At 40.9% G+C, this 15919-nt stretch overlaps 1 protein-coding gene across 11 annotated transcripts in view; it reads left to right on the top strand.

The window, feature by feature from the left end:
• The window catches only part of DST (dystonin), a 435613-nt gene that overhangs the window by 82025 nt on the left and 337669 nt on the right, over positions 1–15919 (top strand). For 6 of the 11 annotated variants that reach the window (XM_081294333.1, XM_081294339.1, XM_081294338.1 and 3 more), the window contains exon 4: positions 4134–4341. In XM_081294333.1, coding sequence (XP_081150459.1) covers positions 4134–4341 — 208 coding nt within the window. Of the gene's footprint in view, positions 1–3837; positions 3967–4133; positions 4342–10584; positions 10958–15919 lie in introns of those variants that run through there. The other 5 variants (XM_081294335.1, XM_081294334.1, XM_081294343.1 and 2 more) reach the window with 2 other exon arrangements.

The raw sequence follows: 15919 nt of genomic DNA, 5'->3' as shown, positions 1-15919 counted from the left end.
TAGGACAGTTGTCTTGTAGCATGTCCCAGAATTTGTCATATTTTCTCTGTCTTTTCTTTTTTTGAAATTTACTTCATGCTACACAGACAAAAATTGTGCACAAATGATAAGTCTGTGGGCTTGTGAAAATCTGCACTCCAACCTCTGGGATTCTAAAAGTCTGGCTTTTCCACAAATCTTTATCTCTGCACTTGTTTCCCCATTGCCCTTAGAGAATGTCTAGTGCCAAGACAATTTCCTGGCACTTTGCTACAGATCAGGGTGCTGAGGCTGGGCCACATCCAATTTAGGCAGTTCCATTGTACTTATCTCAGATCCCCCACTGGGGTTTCAATTAAAGAAGTTATTGTTCAGTTCCCCTTCTAAAAATGTTGTATTATGTAATTATCCTGGCTCTAGGAGATTTGGGTTGTTTGTAACCATATGAATGAATTGACTATTAGGAAAGTCACATTAAAGCTTTTGGTGATCTAATTCAATTGTTCAAACTACTTTAATAACTAGGTGATAGAAGACACAGTACAGTTTTTTTTTTTGTTGTTGTTCATCACCATCTAGTGTGTTCCTTTCTTTCTTTCTTTTTTTTTAGTTCTGCAGATTCAACCTCACTCCAGAGGTAGCTCAGAGTCTTTTATTAAAGCAAAGGTCGAATGTTAAAAATATTATGACCAAGGCCAACTTTGTCTTCACTACCCTAATTACTCTTTCCTCTCTTTGTGGAACAGCTCCTTCCTATTTTTCTTGTTCTCAACATGCATGCCAAATGGTGATGACAAATGATGTTGTGAATTGGAGGCTTAACCTGGGGTCAGTGGGTCAGTGGGTCTAGGAATCCCATAAGAGTGTATGCAAAGTTTATGTGTAATTGCTTATTTGCTTTGTTCTGGAGAGAGGTTTCCATAGATTCCATTAATTCCATTAATTTTTCAGGGTATCCATGAGCCCAAAAGAGTTATAAACACTGGTTTAGGAAGTTGCTTCTTCATAGAGGTTTTCCCTGGACATTTCTTTTAGGTAATCTTTTTGTACATTTGGGGTTAAAAAATTTTAAGAAGCACAATTTAATAAATTCATGATCTTTGTCATCTAGAGATAACCGCTGTTTACATGCTGGTAATATCTATCAATCAATTTATCTCCACACACATGCACACTTGAACAGACTTTTTAAGGAGTCATTTTATATTAATTCTTTCATCTTTGCTAAATGCATATCAACAACATTTTTGTTTCATTGCTGCATAATAGCCCATGGGATGGCTATACTATGATTTATCTAATGAATCCCCTATTGATGGACACATAGATATTTGTATTTTAATAGGAATCAAACCTTAGGTATTGGAGCAAATAAGAGGTAGGAACTTGGTATTTGGCTGGTCACAGGAGCCCTCTTTCTTTGTTCTACCTTCAAAGACCCACATCAAAGGTTGGGCTCTAGACTTTGGGTCCGAAAATGTGTTTGCTTTCCCCAAACAAACAAAACAGACTAGTACTCTCACACTATTCCCTCTAACTCCCAGTGACATGAAAGAATATAATAATTTTAGAGGATGCATCCACTTCAAAGCATCTTCATTTAAATCCATTCTAAATTTTCAGGGTTCCAATGGGCCTAAATTTGTATGGTTTGTCTTATAATTAAAAAAAGATCATTTTTTTTTTTTGTGTATGTGTGTGGGAAAAAATCCAATACTGTGATTGTTAAAATGTGTGAACTGTGTAGCCAGGAGAGACTTTACCCTTTATATACATGTATGGTTTTCCTTAGTGTGTGTGTGTGTGTGTGTGTGTGTGTGTGTGTGTGTGTGAGAGAGAGAGAGAGAGAGAGAGAGAGAGAGAGAGAGAATATGTGTGTGTGTGTGTGTGTGTGTGTGTGTGTGTGTGTGGTCTATGTTTTCCTGTGATAAATTGCTGAAAGAAGTGTTGCTGATTGTTTTTTCTTCCTTTTCTCTCTTATCTGTTTACCAATGACATGACCAGATTAGAGGCTGTACTAGTCAACACCCTTGGGTCTGGGGGTAGTAACTGTTCCCATCTGGCAACATGTGATTAATAGTGTGTATGTCATGGCATAAATCACATTTTGTTGTTCAGTCAGCTGAGACTCTGGCCATTAAAAAAATTTACTCCGTAAAAATCAATAACCGGTGGTTTTTGGAAAGGAGTTCTTTAACAGTTATTCCCCAAGTCTGTCTGCAAAGATAAACAATCAAATTACTATATTCACTAAAATAGTGCAAGCAACAAGAAATATGATCTCACAGATAAAGAGGATGACCGTAAGTAAGGACAGGTAGGAAACCATTTTAAGGAAGACAGAAGGCTACCAAAGAAACCCAATACCCTGTTAAAAGTCTTCAAGAATTTCACCTTTTCCCACAGATCCAGCCAATAACAAAACCTCAGAGAGCTCAAGATGAATTTTCAGAAAGGCATGGAAAATAAATTGAATTGATAATAGCATACGGTGACTGACTTAATGCCACTCACAACTCTCTATGGACTGTAGATGCAATACAGAAAATCAATTTTATTTACTCGTATGCCTCAAGTTTGCCTAATACTTTATTGTCAATAGGAAAGTATACAAAATCTAAGTAAAAAAATAATTTAGCCAAAGCAATGCAATTTCTTATATAATCAATTGGAAGAGTGTCTTTTGGGGGGAGGAATTAAAGATGAATATTACATGCTTCTCTTTGTGGGAAATACTCTGAACTTTTAAAATGATGGTGCTGACCATTTGTAGCTACGTGCTTGAATAGTTTGAGGTAAGACCACTAGTCCTGCTTCAATTATGGATTATTTCACAGGCCTTGGGTGAGTGCTTTGGGATGTTGCTCACACAGCCTGTTTGTGCGGCAGTTGCCACTGCTTTTGTGAGTAGCCCAGTGTTTTTGCTTCAAATTGGAGCACGCCTCACTGATTTCTGCCTGAGACTTGCTTCTTAGGAATTCCTGGCTGCAACTTACATTTCAGGAATTCAAGTTATACCGGTTTGCATCTTCATCCTGAGCCTCAGAAAGAGAAATTCTGAGTAGGAAAGTAAAGCCTTTCCCATGATACTTTATTTTATTTATGACCCTGTTCACAGCCCAGATCGCATCCTCCTCTGTTAGTAAGTTGGTGGCTCTCTAAATAGTCACAGATGCAACCCAATAAAGAAAGAAAGAATAATGAACATCTTGTGCTTTTTTTTCCTCTCTGTGGAAGATGTGACCCCTTTATGTAAGATATGACCCTGCAGATTTGCTCCTGCTAGAGACTGGGGGAATAACCTTCAGACAAAGTGCTTTGGGAAAAGCATCCGAGTTCTCATTTTACTGTGCAAGGACCAGGCACTGAGAAGGGATCTGTTTCCTGTCTCTGCACTGCATCATTTTCATGTACATTATTGGCAGCTGTTACGATGCTAGAAGTTTAAATTATGTCAAGATCCCAAACCGAGTTTAGATGTTTGTTTATTGGAGCTGCCCTGGGCTTCTGAAAACACTCTTTTGTGTTCTCCTAGTCTTAAGAAAAGGCTCTTCCCAGAATCGGCCCTCCCTCCCTCCTTGCTCTTTTCTGGGAACCTGCTTCAGTCTCATGAAGAAAAATGAATAAAGAGGACACGGGGCTTTCAACTAGTTAAAAGAAGGCTCTGGTGGTGAGGCGACTTGAAACGGAAAGGAATTGGGACCCTACATCCTGCATTTGTGCTTTGTTTTTGAAACTTGAGTTAGTCGCGTTAATGAATTAACCAGCAGTCTAGGAATGGAAAATGTTTCTCCTGTCCTGGTGGGGGAGCCAAATACTATAGATTTGTAACAGGAAGGCTGTTGATTCTGGCTTCATTGTTGGGCCAGTCATTTGTGAGCTGGTGGCCGGACCGCAGGCCACACACTTCTTCCGTGCAAATCTTCATGTATTGGAACCGCCTGGGTATTGTTTCTACTGTTTTGGAGACTTGGCCAAGAAAACATGGTGAGCTCTGGGTTTCATTTTATTTTGTTTGTGTACATCCCTAAATCTCTGAGGATGGTGCAGAATGCCGGACCCAATGTGGGGGGTGGGGGGATGCGCTGCTTGAATCGATGAGCTTATGTGAGTGTTTTTCTGTTAATGCTTTTTTTCTATGTCATCCTCTATAGAGTTCCGGGAACGCGTCCTATCGCTGCTCTATGTCTTCCTCTGCGGATTTTTCTGACGAGGATGATTTCAGCCAGAAATCGGGCTCGGCATCTCCAGCTCCGGGAGACACCTTACCCTGGAATTTGCCTAAACATGAGAGATCGAAAAGAAAGATTCAGGGGGGCTCCGTGCTGGACCCTGCTGAGAGGGCTGTGCTTAGGATCGCAGGTAAGCGCCTCCTCTGAAGGGGATGGAGTGGGGATGAGAGTTGCGGAAATGCACCCATCTGTTCCCTGGAGGCCACATCTGGGAGCTGATGCACTGGGCAGTAATTTTACCTCAGGGTGGGGGAGGAAAATGACTGTGTTTACATTGTGCCTCCTTTTACCGATAGAGCAATTTGCATGCCTGCTGGTGACTAAGCTGTTTGGCCCTGCTTTCTGGTTGGATGAATCCATTTATTAAAAATGCAAGGAAATATTTACAGACATCTATCTTAAACTTTCCTATTTACATGCTGTAGCCAAGCAGGCAGCCTGAAAGTATGAACTCCAGTGATTCTTGTATTTGCTGGAAGCTGTGATAGAACAGCCTTCATTTTCATTTTTGCTCAGGGGCACTGAGCTACGCAGATTTAACTCAAGTAGAGACATGAGTTTTGGTACCCAGGATTGCAGAGCTTATTTCCAGCAACTTGGATGTCTTTTTTTTTTTTTTTTTTTTTTTTTTTAATGTAGCATCTCTGTCAGCATCATGTATCCACAGCAGTTTTCTGTTCCTAGTGCTTTTGAGGGTTTAGCCATCCAGTATTTCTGATGAATTAATATATGGGAGGTGCCAGTGTTTCTGGTATTCTGGTATTCTCTTGCTTGGCTGTAAAAGCTGACCCAGAAGTGATGGCTTGTTTTACCCAGCTGACAGCTGAGAACACTGTGGAAATAAACCCTCCTACCCTGCAGTGTCCTGTGGTTTGTTTATATTTGTTCTCTGCCTGAGAGTTGCTTCCAGGGCTGGTTGTTCCTCCATCCCCTCAATAATTTTTTTTTTTCTCCTTCTTGGAAATGGTTACTGGGCTGGATGGAGTATGTCCTTGGGCATTCTCTTGCACAGGCCAAAGGCTAGGTGTTTTCTGAGTTTGTTTCCGCAGCCAGAGGTTCAGGTCTCCTTTCCTCCCCTCTTCCCCACACCTAACTCTGGGAGGCCTTCCCCTCACAGTTTCTTTTGCTTCCCAAGATAATGGCAAAGTTGGGATGTTTTCTACAAGGGCCTGGAAGGTATAGACCCAGATTACAACCACCAAGGCAGCTGAGAACCCCCTTAGGGTTCCCCCATTGGGATTTTCTGATTACGGGAAAAACAAACAGAGCCTAGCCAGTCATTCTCTAGTCGGGGTTTCTGAGGCAACAGCCTTGAGCTTCTTTTGGCTTCTGTTGTGAGATGCTGGCTGGGCTCACCCAGCCATTGAAGAGGAGGGGTGGAGTGGGAAAGGAGAGGAGGAGGGAGGATGGAGGCTGGGATCCAAGTGAGTGTGAGCAGAGGTGGCCTTGGTCTTGACTTTCAACCCCCTCTTATCCTCTTCAAATACCAAAAAGTGTTTAGTCACTTAGGCCTGCCTCCTTGCCTGGTTAAAACCGTCCTGTAGGTCTGAGGCTCAAGAGTGAGGTGACATTATCCACACCTGTTATTTGCCTCAGTAGAAAGAGAAAATAGTGAAAGGAGGGTAGTGGGAGTTGTTGGGGGCCCATGGCAAGCTTGGGGCATCAAAACAGGATCCTGTGTGTTTCTACAAAAGGTGGATAGTTTGCTTTTGGTAGTGAGAAAAGATCAGATAGGTGTTTGTTGGGGAATGAGGTTATACAACTTGGGGGAGACTACCTGGCATAAGATATGAGAAGTTGTTACCAACCCACAGTGTTCACTGTAGGCAGGGAAGGAATGGGAGAACTGGGAGTTTTAACAGGAGACATTGGACATACAGGTGATAATGATAGACACCTTAAAGGCAGGGACCATGTATTATTTAGTGTGAAATGTCCACTGAGTTTGTGGGGATGGCTATGAAATGGGTGGTTGAGACCTCAAAGTTATTGACTTTTAAATATTATGCTAATGGTTCAAAAATAAGTCAAAATAAAATGAAACAACAAACAGTATGGAAGTGTACTACTCTTTTAGATAAATACTGGCAAATTGAATGTTTGTAATACAAATCCTAAGCAATAATCGTACATAGATGATATACTCAGTCCATAAATATTTGTTAAATTCTTGATGTGGCTGAATTATGAGATTCAGATATGAGTTAAATTGACCACTGATTATCCAGTGTGGTGATCAGGGTACCATTTATCTAAGGGAATCTGGTGCTGTGGACAGTTTGAAAACATATCCTTAAAAATTCTATTTCTAATTTTATTGCACATTTTCATAGTGTCCTTGAAACTCATCCCTTTTTGAAATTCATCTCTTGTAAGACTTAGGGTGACATTCAGAAATGGTTCGAGGATGTTTGTAATAAAAGAGGAGATGGTTGAATTTTTTTTTTAAGGCCATAAAAGTGGAAGATTGTGAAAATGCCTACTGAGTTAAAAAGACCATATGGCCCGTGGGATACTTTAATTCATCCACATAGAATAATACTGACTAAGCTTCTGCAAGAAAATGGAGAATTGCACACAGTTCTACCTTCAAAAAGTTAGTTTAATATGATAAATGAATGTGTTGTCAGAGAGTTATACCTTGGTTGGAGAGATTAGTTGAAATGGCCGCAGCACCTAACATTTAAAGAACCCAGAGGAGAGTCTAATTAACTTGGGGTTGGGTGGAGGGAGGCATGGCAGGTTCCTGAAAGGTTCCTGAGAGGAAGTGCCACTAGAGCTGAGATTTAAAGAGCTTGAGGGAATTAGGGTGAAAGCTACTGCCACTTCAAAGGGACGGAACTACATGAACAAAGGTGGAGAGATCTGTTTAAATGGAGCTGCAAGTACTGTGTGTGACTGTGCACATCATTCTGAAGAGAATGGCAGAAACTCTGTGGGTGCTTGCATGCTGTACTGAGGCACTATTTATGCTATAAAGGTGGAGAACCCCTGAAAGATTTTCAAGACCCAGACCCTGGTGTATGTTAGGCAAGTGCTCTACCGCTGAGCTATACTCCCAGTCCCACTGTATATTTTTAAAAGTGCTTGTTCATTTATTGTAGCTTCTTTATATTAAAATCTGAGACTATAATATATTCACTTCCTATTTCTCAGGGTCAGTGTGGGAATAAAATAACAAGAGGTAAAGAAGGGGGCTTTGTAGTACCCATTGTAAAAATGCCTTTTATATATGAATAATACAGATTTGCTGTTCTTAGCTACAAGATAAGTTGAGTTTTTCAGACTTGAAGTACATTGTTTATTACTGATATTAGTATTTAAAATTTTTTTGTTAGTTGTAGATGGACAGCATGGCTTTATTTATTTTTATGTGGTGCTAAGGATCGAACCCAGTGCCTTACATGTGGCTAGGTAAGCACTCTGCCAGTGGGTTACAGTTCCAACCCCGATATTATTGTTTTAAAATAAGAAGTTTTGAAGTTAGCATTGAATGATCAAAGCTCAGACTTTGGACTTACGCAAACTTGGATTTTAATTCCTTCTCTCTCACTAGTGTTTTGCTTGTACAATTTATTGAAATTCTCTTAACTTCAGTTTCTTTATCAAAGCATAATTGTTGTGACAATGAAGATGGTGAATACAAAATGTTTTGTAAATTCCTTGGCACATGGAAAATGCTTTATAAATGATAACTTACTGATGGCCAGCTGCTCTTCTAAGCATTTACAATGTTATTTCATTTAGGCCTCCGGAGAGTCCTATGAAGTAGGTACTGAGATTTTCTCCATTTTTCAGCTCAGAATTTACTGAGGGAGGAGGATGGAGGATAAATGTCCCAAGGTCATAGGGCTGGGATCTGTATTCAGTCAGTCTTGACTCCTGAGGCCGGATTCTTTGCTGCTATACTTTTGTCCTTTCCCTGGGGAATACACTATTATTATTAGTACATCGACCAATATTACCATTCCAAGAATGCTTGGGGCAGAGGCTGTTTTACAAACAACTCTCAATACTGCTTCTGCTCATTTTGACTAGCTTCTTAAATGGACAGTTAAAAATCACTAAATGTGCACTCAGTCTATATTCATAGAACCGGATGCTATTGGATTCAGTTTCTGATGAAGACTTTGACTATGCCTTCAATGACCTTACTTATTTTGAGATGGGGCAAGACAGTTTAGAATGACCTATGTCTGTACAAGTGTGGTCTCTAAGTGGAATAACTGTTAGGGATTTACTTGCTAACCCTTTCATTTCAAGAAGGTGTTCTGTAGACACCCGTTTGTTACTTCAGGAACTAATGTGCACGTGCATTCCTATTGAGTTGCTTTTTTTGTGCAAACTCTCATGATCTTTAAAGCTTAGTGGGAGAAGGGATCAAACTCAGAGCATAAGTGAGTGGTCTAGGTAGAAAAGAGAGATGTGGTCTTGCTTTATTTGGAATAATAAAAGTAGGCCAGTTGCTGAGGAGGAACTAAGTGCTCTAGTTCTAGCTGAAGTAAAATGCATTTTCCAAGAGAATGTAGTCTTTTTTCAAGAGTAACTCATTTTTATTTAAGAGTTAATAGAAAATGGTCCACATTTCACAACCCAATATCAAAAAAGAAAGAAATCATCAAGGACAAAAGGTCAGTACATATGAAAGGTGGAATCGGGAGGGATGATTAAGACAAGAGGTTAAGGATGGTCATCAGTGAACTGATTTATCTAATTACAGCAAGAATAGTAAACTGGAGGTGGTGACGCACGTTTATAATCCCAGTGAAGTGGGAGGCTGAGGCAGAAGGATGGCAAGTGCCAAGTCAGCCTCAGCAGTTTAGTGAGACCCTGTCTCAAAATATAAAAAGGGCTTGGGGATATAGCTCAGTGGTTAAGCACCCCTGGGGAACAATCCCAGGTATCAAAGTTAAAAAAAAATAGTATTCATGGCTACTCAACATTTATATAGTGCTGCTTGGGTGCCAGGCACTCTTCAAAACCCCATTTACTCTTAGAGTTCTATGAGTTAGGCAATGTTATCAACTATATTTTCCTGAGGAAGAGAGGCTCAGGGAGTCTAAGTAATTTGCCTTGAGTTGGTCACGCAGTTAGTGAGTGGCTAGGATTCCAACCAAGATAGCCTGACTTCAGTCATTATTCTTTTTTTCATTATTGAATTATAATTACATATAACAGTGGACTTCTTTGTTATATATTTGTACATGCACATAATGTAACGATATAGTTTTGTCAATTTAGTTCACCAGTTATCTCCTTTTCAGTCATTATTCTTAAACATATCTGTTGACAAGCCTGGGTACCAACTGATTCCTTCATTGGACTTTTAAACTAGCCGGGGCATTTTAGTATATGACATTTCAAATTTCAGGGAACTATACTCATTTTACTCAATTTAATGGATACTAGTACTATGCGGAGTGAATAATAAGTAAAGAAAAAGAGGAAGGTGTCAAAGTAATCTGGGGGATGTTATGAATCCCTAGGTCCTCTGCGGAGCACAGCGGCAGATGCGCTGGCGGGCTCTGGGGGGCAGAAGGGAGGGACCGAGGGCTGGTCCTTGGGCCGCCGCTGGGCGGCCAGGGGCGAAGGCGCAGGCGCGGCAGGCCTGTCAGGCCCTGATGTGCCGGGCCACCTGCAGAGGCCATCCCGCCCCGCTCCGGGATGTCCCCGGGCGAGGACCCCAGAGCCCAGTGCTGCCTCAGAGTGACTGGAGTCTTCCTTTGCCATAAGACGGGTTGAAAAAGTGTTTCCCACATTCCTCCATGTCACCCCTTCCCCGGGGAGTACTGCTGACTTTTCGGCAGGGGGCTGCGCATATCGGTGGCCCTGATCTGTGGCTTTGTTTCCAGGCACCTGTTGTAGGTCCCAAATAGAAACGTGGCTTTTGGGGATCCGGGACCAGGCAGCCAGTGTCCGGGGGTGGGCGTGCTTGGCAGCGCTGTCAACCCGGGTGGGCGGACCGGGGGAGGGGTCCCGGGGATCGCTGCGGCTCTGCTTGGAAGGGAGGGGCCGGGCGGCGCCGGGGCCAGAGCCCAGCCCGCCGGGGCGCTGACCGCCGCGCTCGCCCCCTCCCTTCCGTCCCCCGCCCTCCTCCCTCCCTCTCTCCCGGGGCGCGGGCGAGTGTCTGCAGCGCGGCGGCCAGGAAATGCCGCAGATGCGCCGCGCAGCATCCCGGGCGGAGGCAGCGCGCCCGTCCTCCCGCACCGCCGTCGCGGCCTCCGTCGGGCCCGGAGGAGGCGCCCTGCGCCGGGCGAGGGTGCCTGCCGCGCTGGCCGCAGAGGGTCCGGGCGCCCGCCGGCGCCCGCCCGCCCCCGCCGCGCTTTCTGCTCCTCCGCGTGGTTTGGCGCTGCTCGTTGCCGCCCCCGAACTCGCCGAGATTTGTCGCTGCTGAAACCTGAGAGGGACTCTGGCTCCCCGGGAGCCGCACGGCCGGCACCGCGGCCCTCCAGGGGGCCTGGGCGTTTCCTCTGCCGGCGCCGCCGGCCCTCGCACCCCTGCCTTGCGCCTCCGGCGGCTTCAGCCTTCTTCCCCTTGTCTGCTGCTCCTTCCTCTTTTCCAGTTCCCAAGGCTGCGTCTTGCTGACTACCATACTGTCCTGGGGTTACGAAGGGAAGAGGGGAATTGGCCAGTCATCGCTTAAATAAACTTGGGCATGGCGGGTTACCTCTCCCCTGCTGCTTACCTGTACGTAGAGGAGCAGGAGTACCTCCAGGCCTACGAGGATGTCCTGGAGAGGTACAAAGGTATGTAGTCCCCTGCGCTGAGGCTGCGCGTTTGGGCACGGACCGGCGAGGCAACCGTTACCTTTCCTTAACCAGAGCCACCACTGCTGGGGCACTTGTAAACAGGTGTCTGAACCGATCTGGGGTATGGCCCAGGTGCTTTTGGATGGGATCGAGTACTCCCAGCGCTGGGTGGGGTGGGCGATGGTCCGGAGACGCCCTTGGATAGGCGATAGAATGGGGGAGGGAGGTTGGTTTCCAAGAAGCTCATTGCATTTTCTCTTCCTTTGTAAAAGCTCTTAAGTACTAAGCATAATCATAATTCTTCCTGGGATGGTGGATACTGATTAATTCTCTGTGGGATTACTAAAGCCTTGCTGTTCTTCCTTTGGCATGGGGTGCTGATGAGTTCTATTAAAAAGATTCTTGTGATCTTAAATGTATAGCCCATTTGCTGCTGAGAGCAGCACCGAATCATTTTCCTTAAAATAATTTTACTTATCTGAAAAAAGTTTACGGTTTGTGCCTGTGTGCTTATTCTGGCATATGGCAAAAATTATTTAATAGCCTGATGGATGAAAGACCTTATTCAGTGAGTTTGTTGTAAATTTAAAGAAGTATATTTTGAGATTTTTCTTCCTATCTTTTAAGTGCAGAAAATTCTATGCCAGCCTGACAAATATTGATATTTTAGTATTATGTTTATTTTGTAAGTTAAATGTTAGAGAAAATAGATATGGCACTCTTTAAGAGCTTTTTGCCCTTGAAATTATTTTTTTAAGTGTGCTTAGATTGTTTTCTTATTGTGACTCCCCAAACACCCTGTACCCAAAGGTAGTGTGTGTGTGTGTGTGTGTGTGTGTGTGTACTAGTGTGAATAGTGTCTTTTCCATGGATTGGGTTCAAATGGCTTTTGAACATGCTTTGAGTTTGGTAACTCAATTTCTGTAAATTGAATGGAATTGTATGTTTAAAATGCATACATTTCTTTTAGTAGAAAGTAGAAATATGAAATCCTGAACTGAATAACACAATTCAAATTTCCCCAGAGCTCAAAATCTATCCACATTCATGTTTTATCTTTTTCTAGAATATATTTTATAAGTGAAATTCTTAAAACCCACATGGAATTTTGTAAACACACAACTGGAATTCCTTTGTGCCAAGACTCTATTGTGTATAATACTGCCACTGAGCAAGTGCAATGATATTTTAGGCTAAAGCACATTTGTACCATTTGTATGTGTGTGTGTAATTGTTTACCTCTGTATTTTCATTTTAAAATAAGGTTCTTAATCGGTTGTCTTGAGAACTTTAAAAATGAGTATATTACTATGTAGATTAGTAAATCTTAAACCGCATAAGAAATACATCTGTGTTCTATAAAATATGGAAGAAAAAAGTCTGAAAGCTCTACGGTGTATACATTTTATGCTTTTGGAGGAAATTACAGGTGTATGATTTTTTTTTGTCACATCAAGTTCTACATCAGTGATATGTGGGTGATTTCAGGTAACGGAGGAAGCAGACATTGTATTTGTCTTTGTAAATACAAGCAAATTCAAGCTCTGAAGCCAATTGTACTTTACACTATCCTTCATTTTAACCATAACCTTACCAACATATACTTCTTTAAACATTTTGCCCAAGATTTCACTTAAAAAGTGAGGAATACTTCCCTCATTTTCTTTGTGGTTTTGAAATGCTTAGGTCATCAGTTTGTACTTTGCTTTATAGATGTTCTATATTTCATTTAGTCTTGGAAAAGAAAGTCAGCTTATTGGCCAGTGTATTTCATGAAAAGCTAGAGATCTGGAAAATTCATTGTTTCCCGATGTGTTTGGAAGCCAGTTACAACTTCCCATCAGTATCCAATATGATGACTTCACTACAGTGCTTATTATCCTGATGACTTGCTATGGGGGCTGATCTAATCAGAAAAGAATTGTAGGCTTTGAATAGGGAGTGTCAGTTCACTAAACTTTGAAAGTACAGTTGCTCATTTTCTGAAATCATGCATTGTTCAAAAAATTTTATGTTTTCATTTGAACTTACTAGAGATTATTCTGATTTTTTTATTTCTGACAAAGTTCCTTGGGTACAGAATGAGTTTACATTCATTTAGTGTATTCTCAGGTTGCCAAGTTATCATATGCCCCAGCTGTTGAGTACTGTAAGTGGTAGAGTCAGCTGGAGCAAATTCATTATTTGCCTGTTGCCAGTGTAAAATGTTAGGAATTGTGAATATTAGATTTAGAAGTTGAGAGTTTTGCTAGGCCTTGTCCTGAGACAGTTTTGGAAGTACTTCAAACCAGGCCCTCTGTAGAAAAACGAGAATAGTGTCGAATGAGCCCTAATTATTTATGGTGTGGTCTATTCTTGTGTCTTGCTTTCGTCCTTACTTCTGAGTAAAAATAGGCAACTGTTTGCTGAGTTAGAATAACACAGAGAGTTATGTACTACAAAGAAGGGTTCTGTGTTTAGTTCATATTTTAGTCTGTTACTTATAAAATATATTCATAATTAAAATATTTAGGACCATTTGATTAAAAAATATTACTTCAGTTGATACCAAAATTAGGGAGAATTAAGGTATATATATATATTTTAATAAAATGTGACTATTTTTGTTTGTGCTAGAAATTGTCCATGTTATTAACTTTTCTGTATAGTTAATTTTCCAGTGTATTTACTGTGTAATACATAACATATTTTAGTAGGGCTGAACATAAAAGATGCATAATGATCTCTCTTGCCATCCTTCTCAAGCATAAGGAAACTAATTTATACTATTATAAATAATTAAATTAATTAGCTATCACTTTAATCTGTGAAATTGTTGTTGAAAGATTTTTTTTTCCTAGCACATTGTTACTCTTTTATATGATGTTAAGTGAGAAAATGAGATAATCAGTGTGAACCCAGTAAATTTTATTCTATCCATTTTAGACTTATTTTTAAAATGTTAAATTAGTTTGGTCTGACAAAATGGTTATTTTTTCATTGATTTGAAATTAATGCTTTCCCTAGACAACTGTATTAAAAGCATTACATTGTTCTCTCTGAAAGCTGAATGGACAGTTTAGTTAGTTATATATAATATCACTTAAACTCAAAGATTTTATTATTTCACTGGGTAATTGCTTATGTGCATGGTGTCAGAAGCATCTAGGAATACTATAGTCTTCCTTTTCAGTTCAGTTTCATGCCTCCCTAGACATGTGATTGGTAAACCAACCCTGTTGTTCAGGTGAATTGAATGTTGAAGTATAAAGGTTTTGGGGGATTTCTCTCCCTATTTATAACACACCTGTGATGTTGCTCAGTGGTTTTCTTTCTTTTTTTTTTGCTCAGTGGTTTTCACTTGGTTTCCAGGACTCTACAAACACTTGATTTTATATTTCATCTGCTCAGGATATATTCATACAAAAGCAACGAAACTTTTATATTTCTGCCTTTGGGTCCCTGTGCCTCAGGAGCCTGGCTCTGTGGGGAGATGGAGCATTCTACCAAAGCATATTCATGGTTTAATAGTTATATAATAGGTGAACTCTATGCTGCATCAAGATAATGTAATGTTGTAGCTAGTTATAACAGTACTCATCTGGGCCTTTTCTGTTAAAAATGAAACAGGTTTAATCTGTTGAGTGTTCCTTGAGATTTTGGCTGTTTCTATCAGAAAACAGGTGCTTAACCAAATAGATGTTTTCTTTTTCATAGCTACTGGGAATTGCAAGGGAGGCAGGTCAGGGGTATGGACTACTTCCATTTGCTAAGAGGGACCTTTCTTGAGCACTTACAGCATATTATGTGGTTGTTTTGTGATCCCAAGATAGCTGCTTCTCTACCAACCTTTGTGTTTCAGTTCCGCCATCTGCAAGGTAGAAAATATAGATTTTTAAGCTTAAATTTTAAGAATTTTGTGCCCTGATCCAAACTGAAGTTGTGTTTGTACAGAAAAAGGAAAGATGGCTACTGGCTTTGCAATCAGCAAGTGTCTGGAACACAGAGGATAAACTGTCTGTGCTGAAATTGGAAACTTGAAGTTGGGACACATGTTAACAACCATAATGCAATATGTTTGACTTTACTGAAGTTTGAAGGAACATCTGAGAGCTCCATTGACTTCTCTGAAGATTTTCAAAATGACACAATTGAATGCTTCATAATGTTACAACATTGATTTGAAAAATAAATTCCACAAAATAATTAGAGTTTAAATACGCTAAAGAACTTGTTTATGCCTCATGCCATGAGGAGAACATACCAGTTTAGGAATGTGAGCAACTATGAGATATTGTTAGTGAATTTAACTTTGAACTTCACATATACTGATGCTGTTTTTACTTTCTTTTGTTCTGATTTGGCATTACTTCAACTTTTCTTTAGTCAGGTATTTAAAAAAGAAAGCTTCATGCTTTTTAAAGCTTGTAATTTTTTTTTTAAATTTGGGCCATTTGGAGATGGTTATTTATGGGTTCAACACAGTTTTGGGTAATAAATGCAAGGAGAAGAGATGAGAGCAGTTTATTAGTTACTGGTTATTTTGTAGTTAAGCAACGAAGCTTTTGTATTTCTGCCTTTGGGTCTCCTGTGCCTCAGGAGCTTGGCTCTGTGGGGAGATGGAACATTCTACTAAAGCATAGTCATGAAATTGAAGATTATGAAAACATCTGCAGCTATAGAGGCAATCAAAGATGGACTAGATAGGCTGCCCTGTCATTCTGTTCTAGTTCCACACCTGAGTACGAGTACTGAAAATGTATGTGAATCATCCAACTCTTTAAACCCAGTTGAGCAAATCAAGGGAGAGATGATTTGTACTTCAGAATGTTTATTAATTAAAAAGAAACCCAGAGTCTTCTGTTACGTGCTTGGGACTTCTCTCTCTATAATGACTTTTTTTTTTTTTTTTTTTTTTTTTGGTGCTGGGGATTGAATCCAGGGCCTTGTGCATGCGAGGCAGGCATTCTACCAACTGAG

This window comes from Spermophilus citellus, assembly GCF_964194105.1.
Source record: "Spermophilus citellus genome assembly, chromosome: 5".
NCBI classification, from domain to species: domain Eukaryota; kingdom Metazoa; phylum Chordata; class Mammalia; order Rodentia; family Sciuridae; genus Spermophilus; species Spermophilus citellus.
The sequence above is the reverse complement of the archived record's forward strand: the minus strand, read 5'-3'. Positions and strand labels throughout refer to the sequence as shown.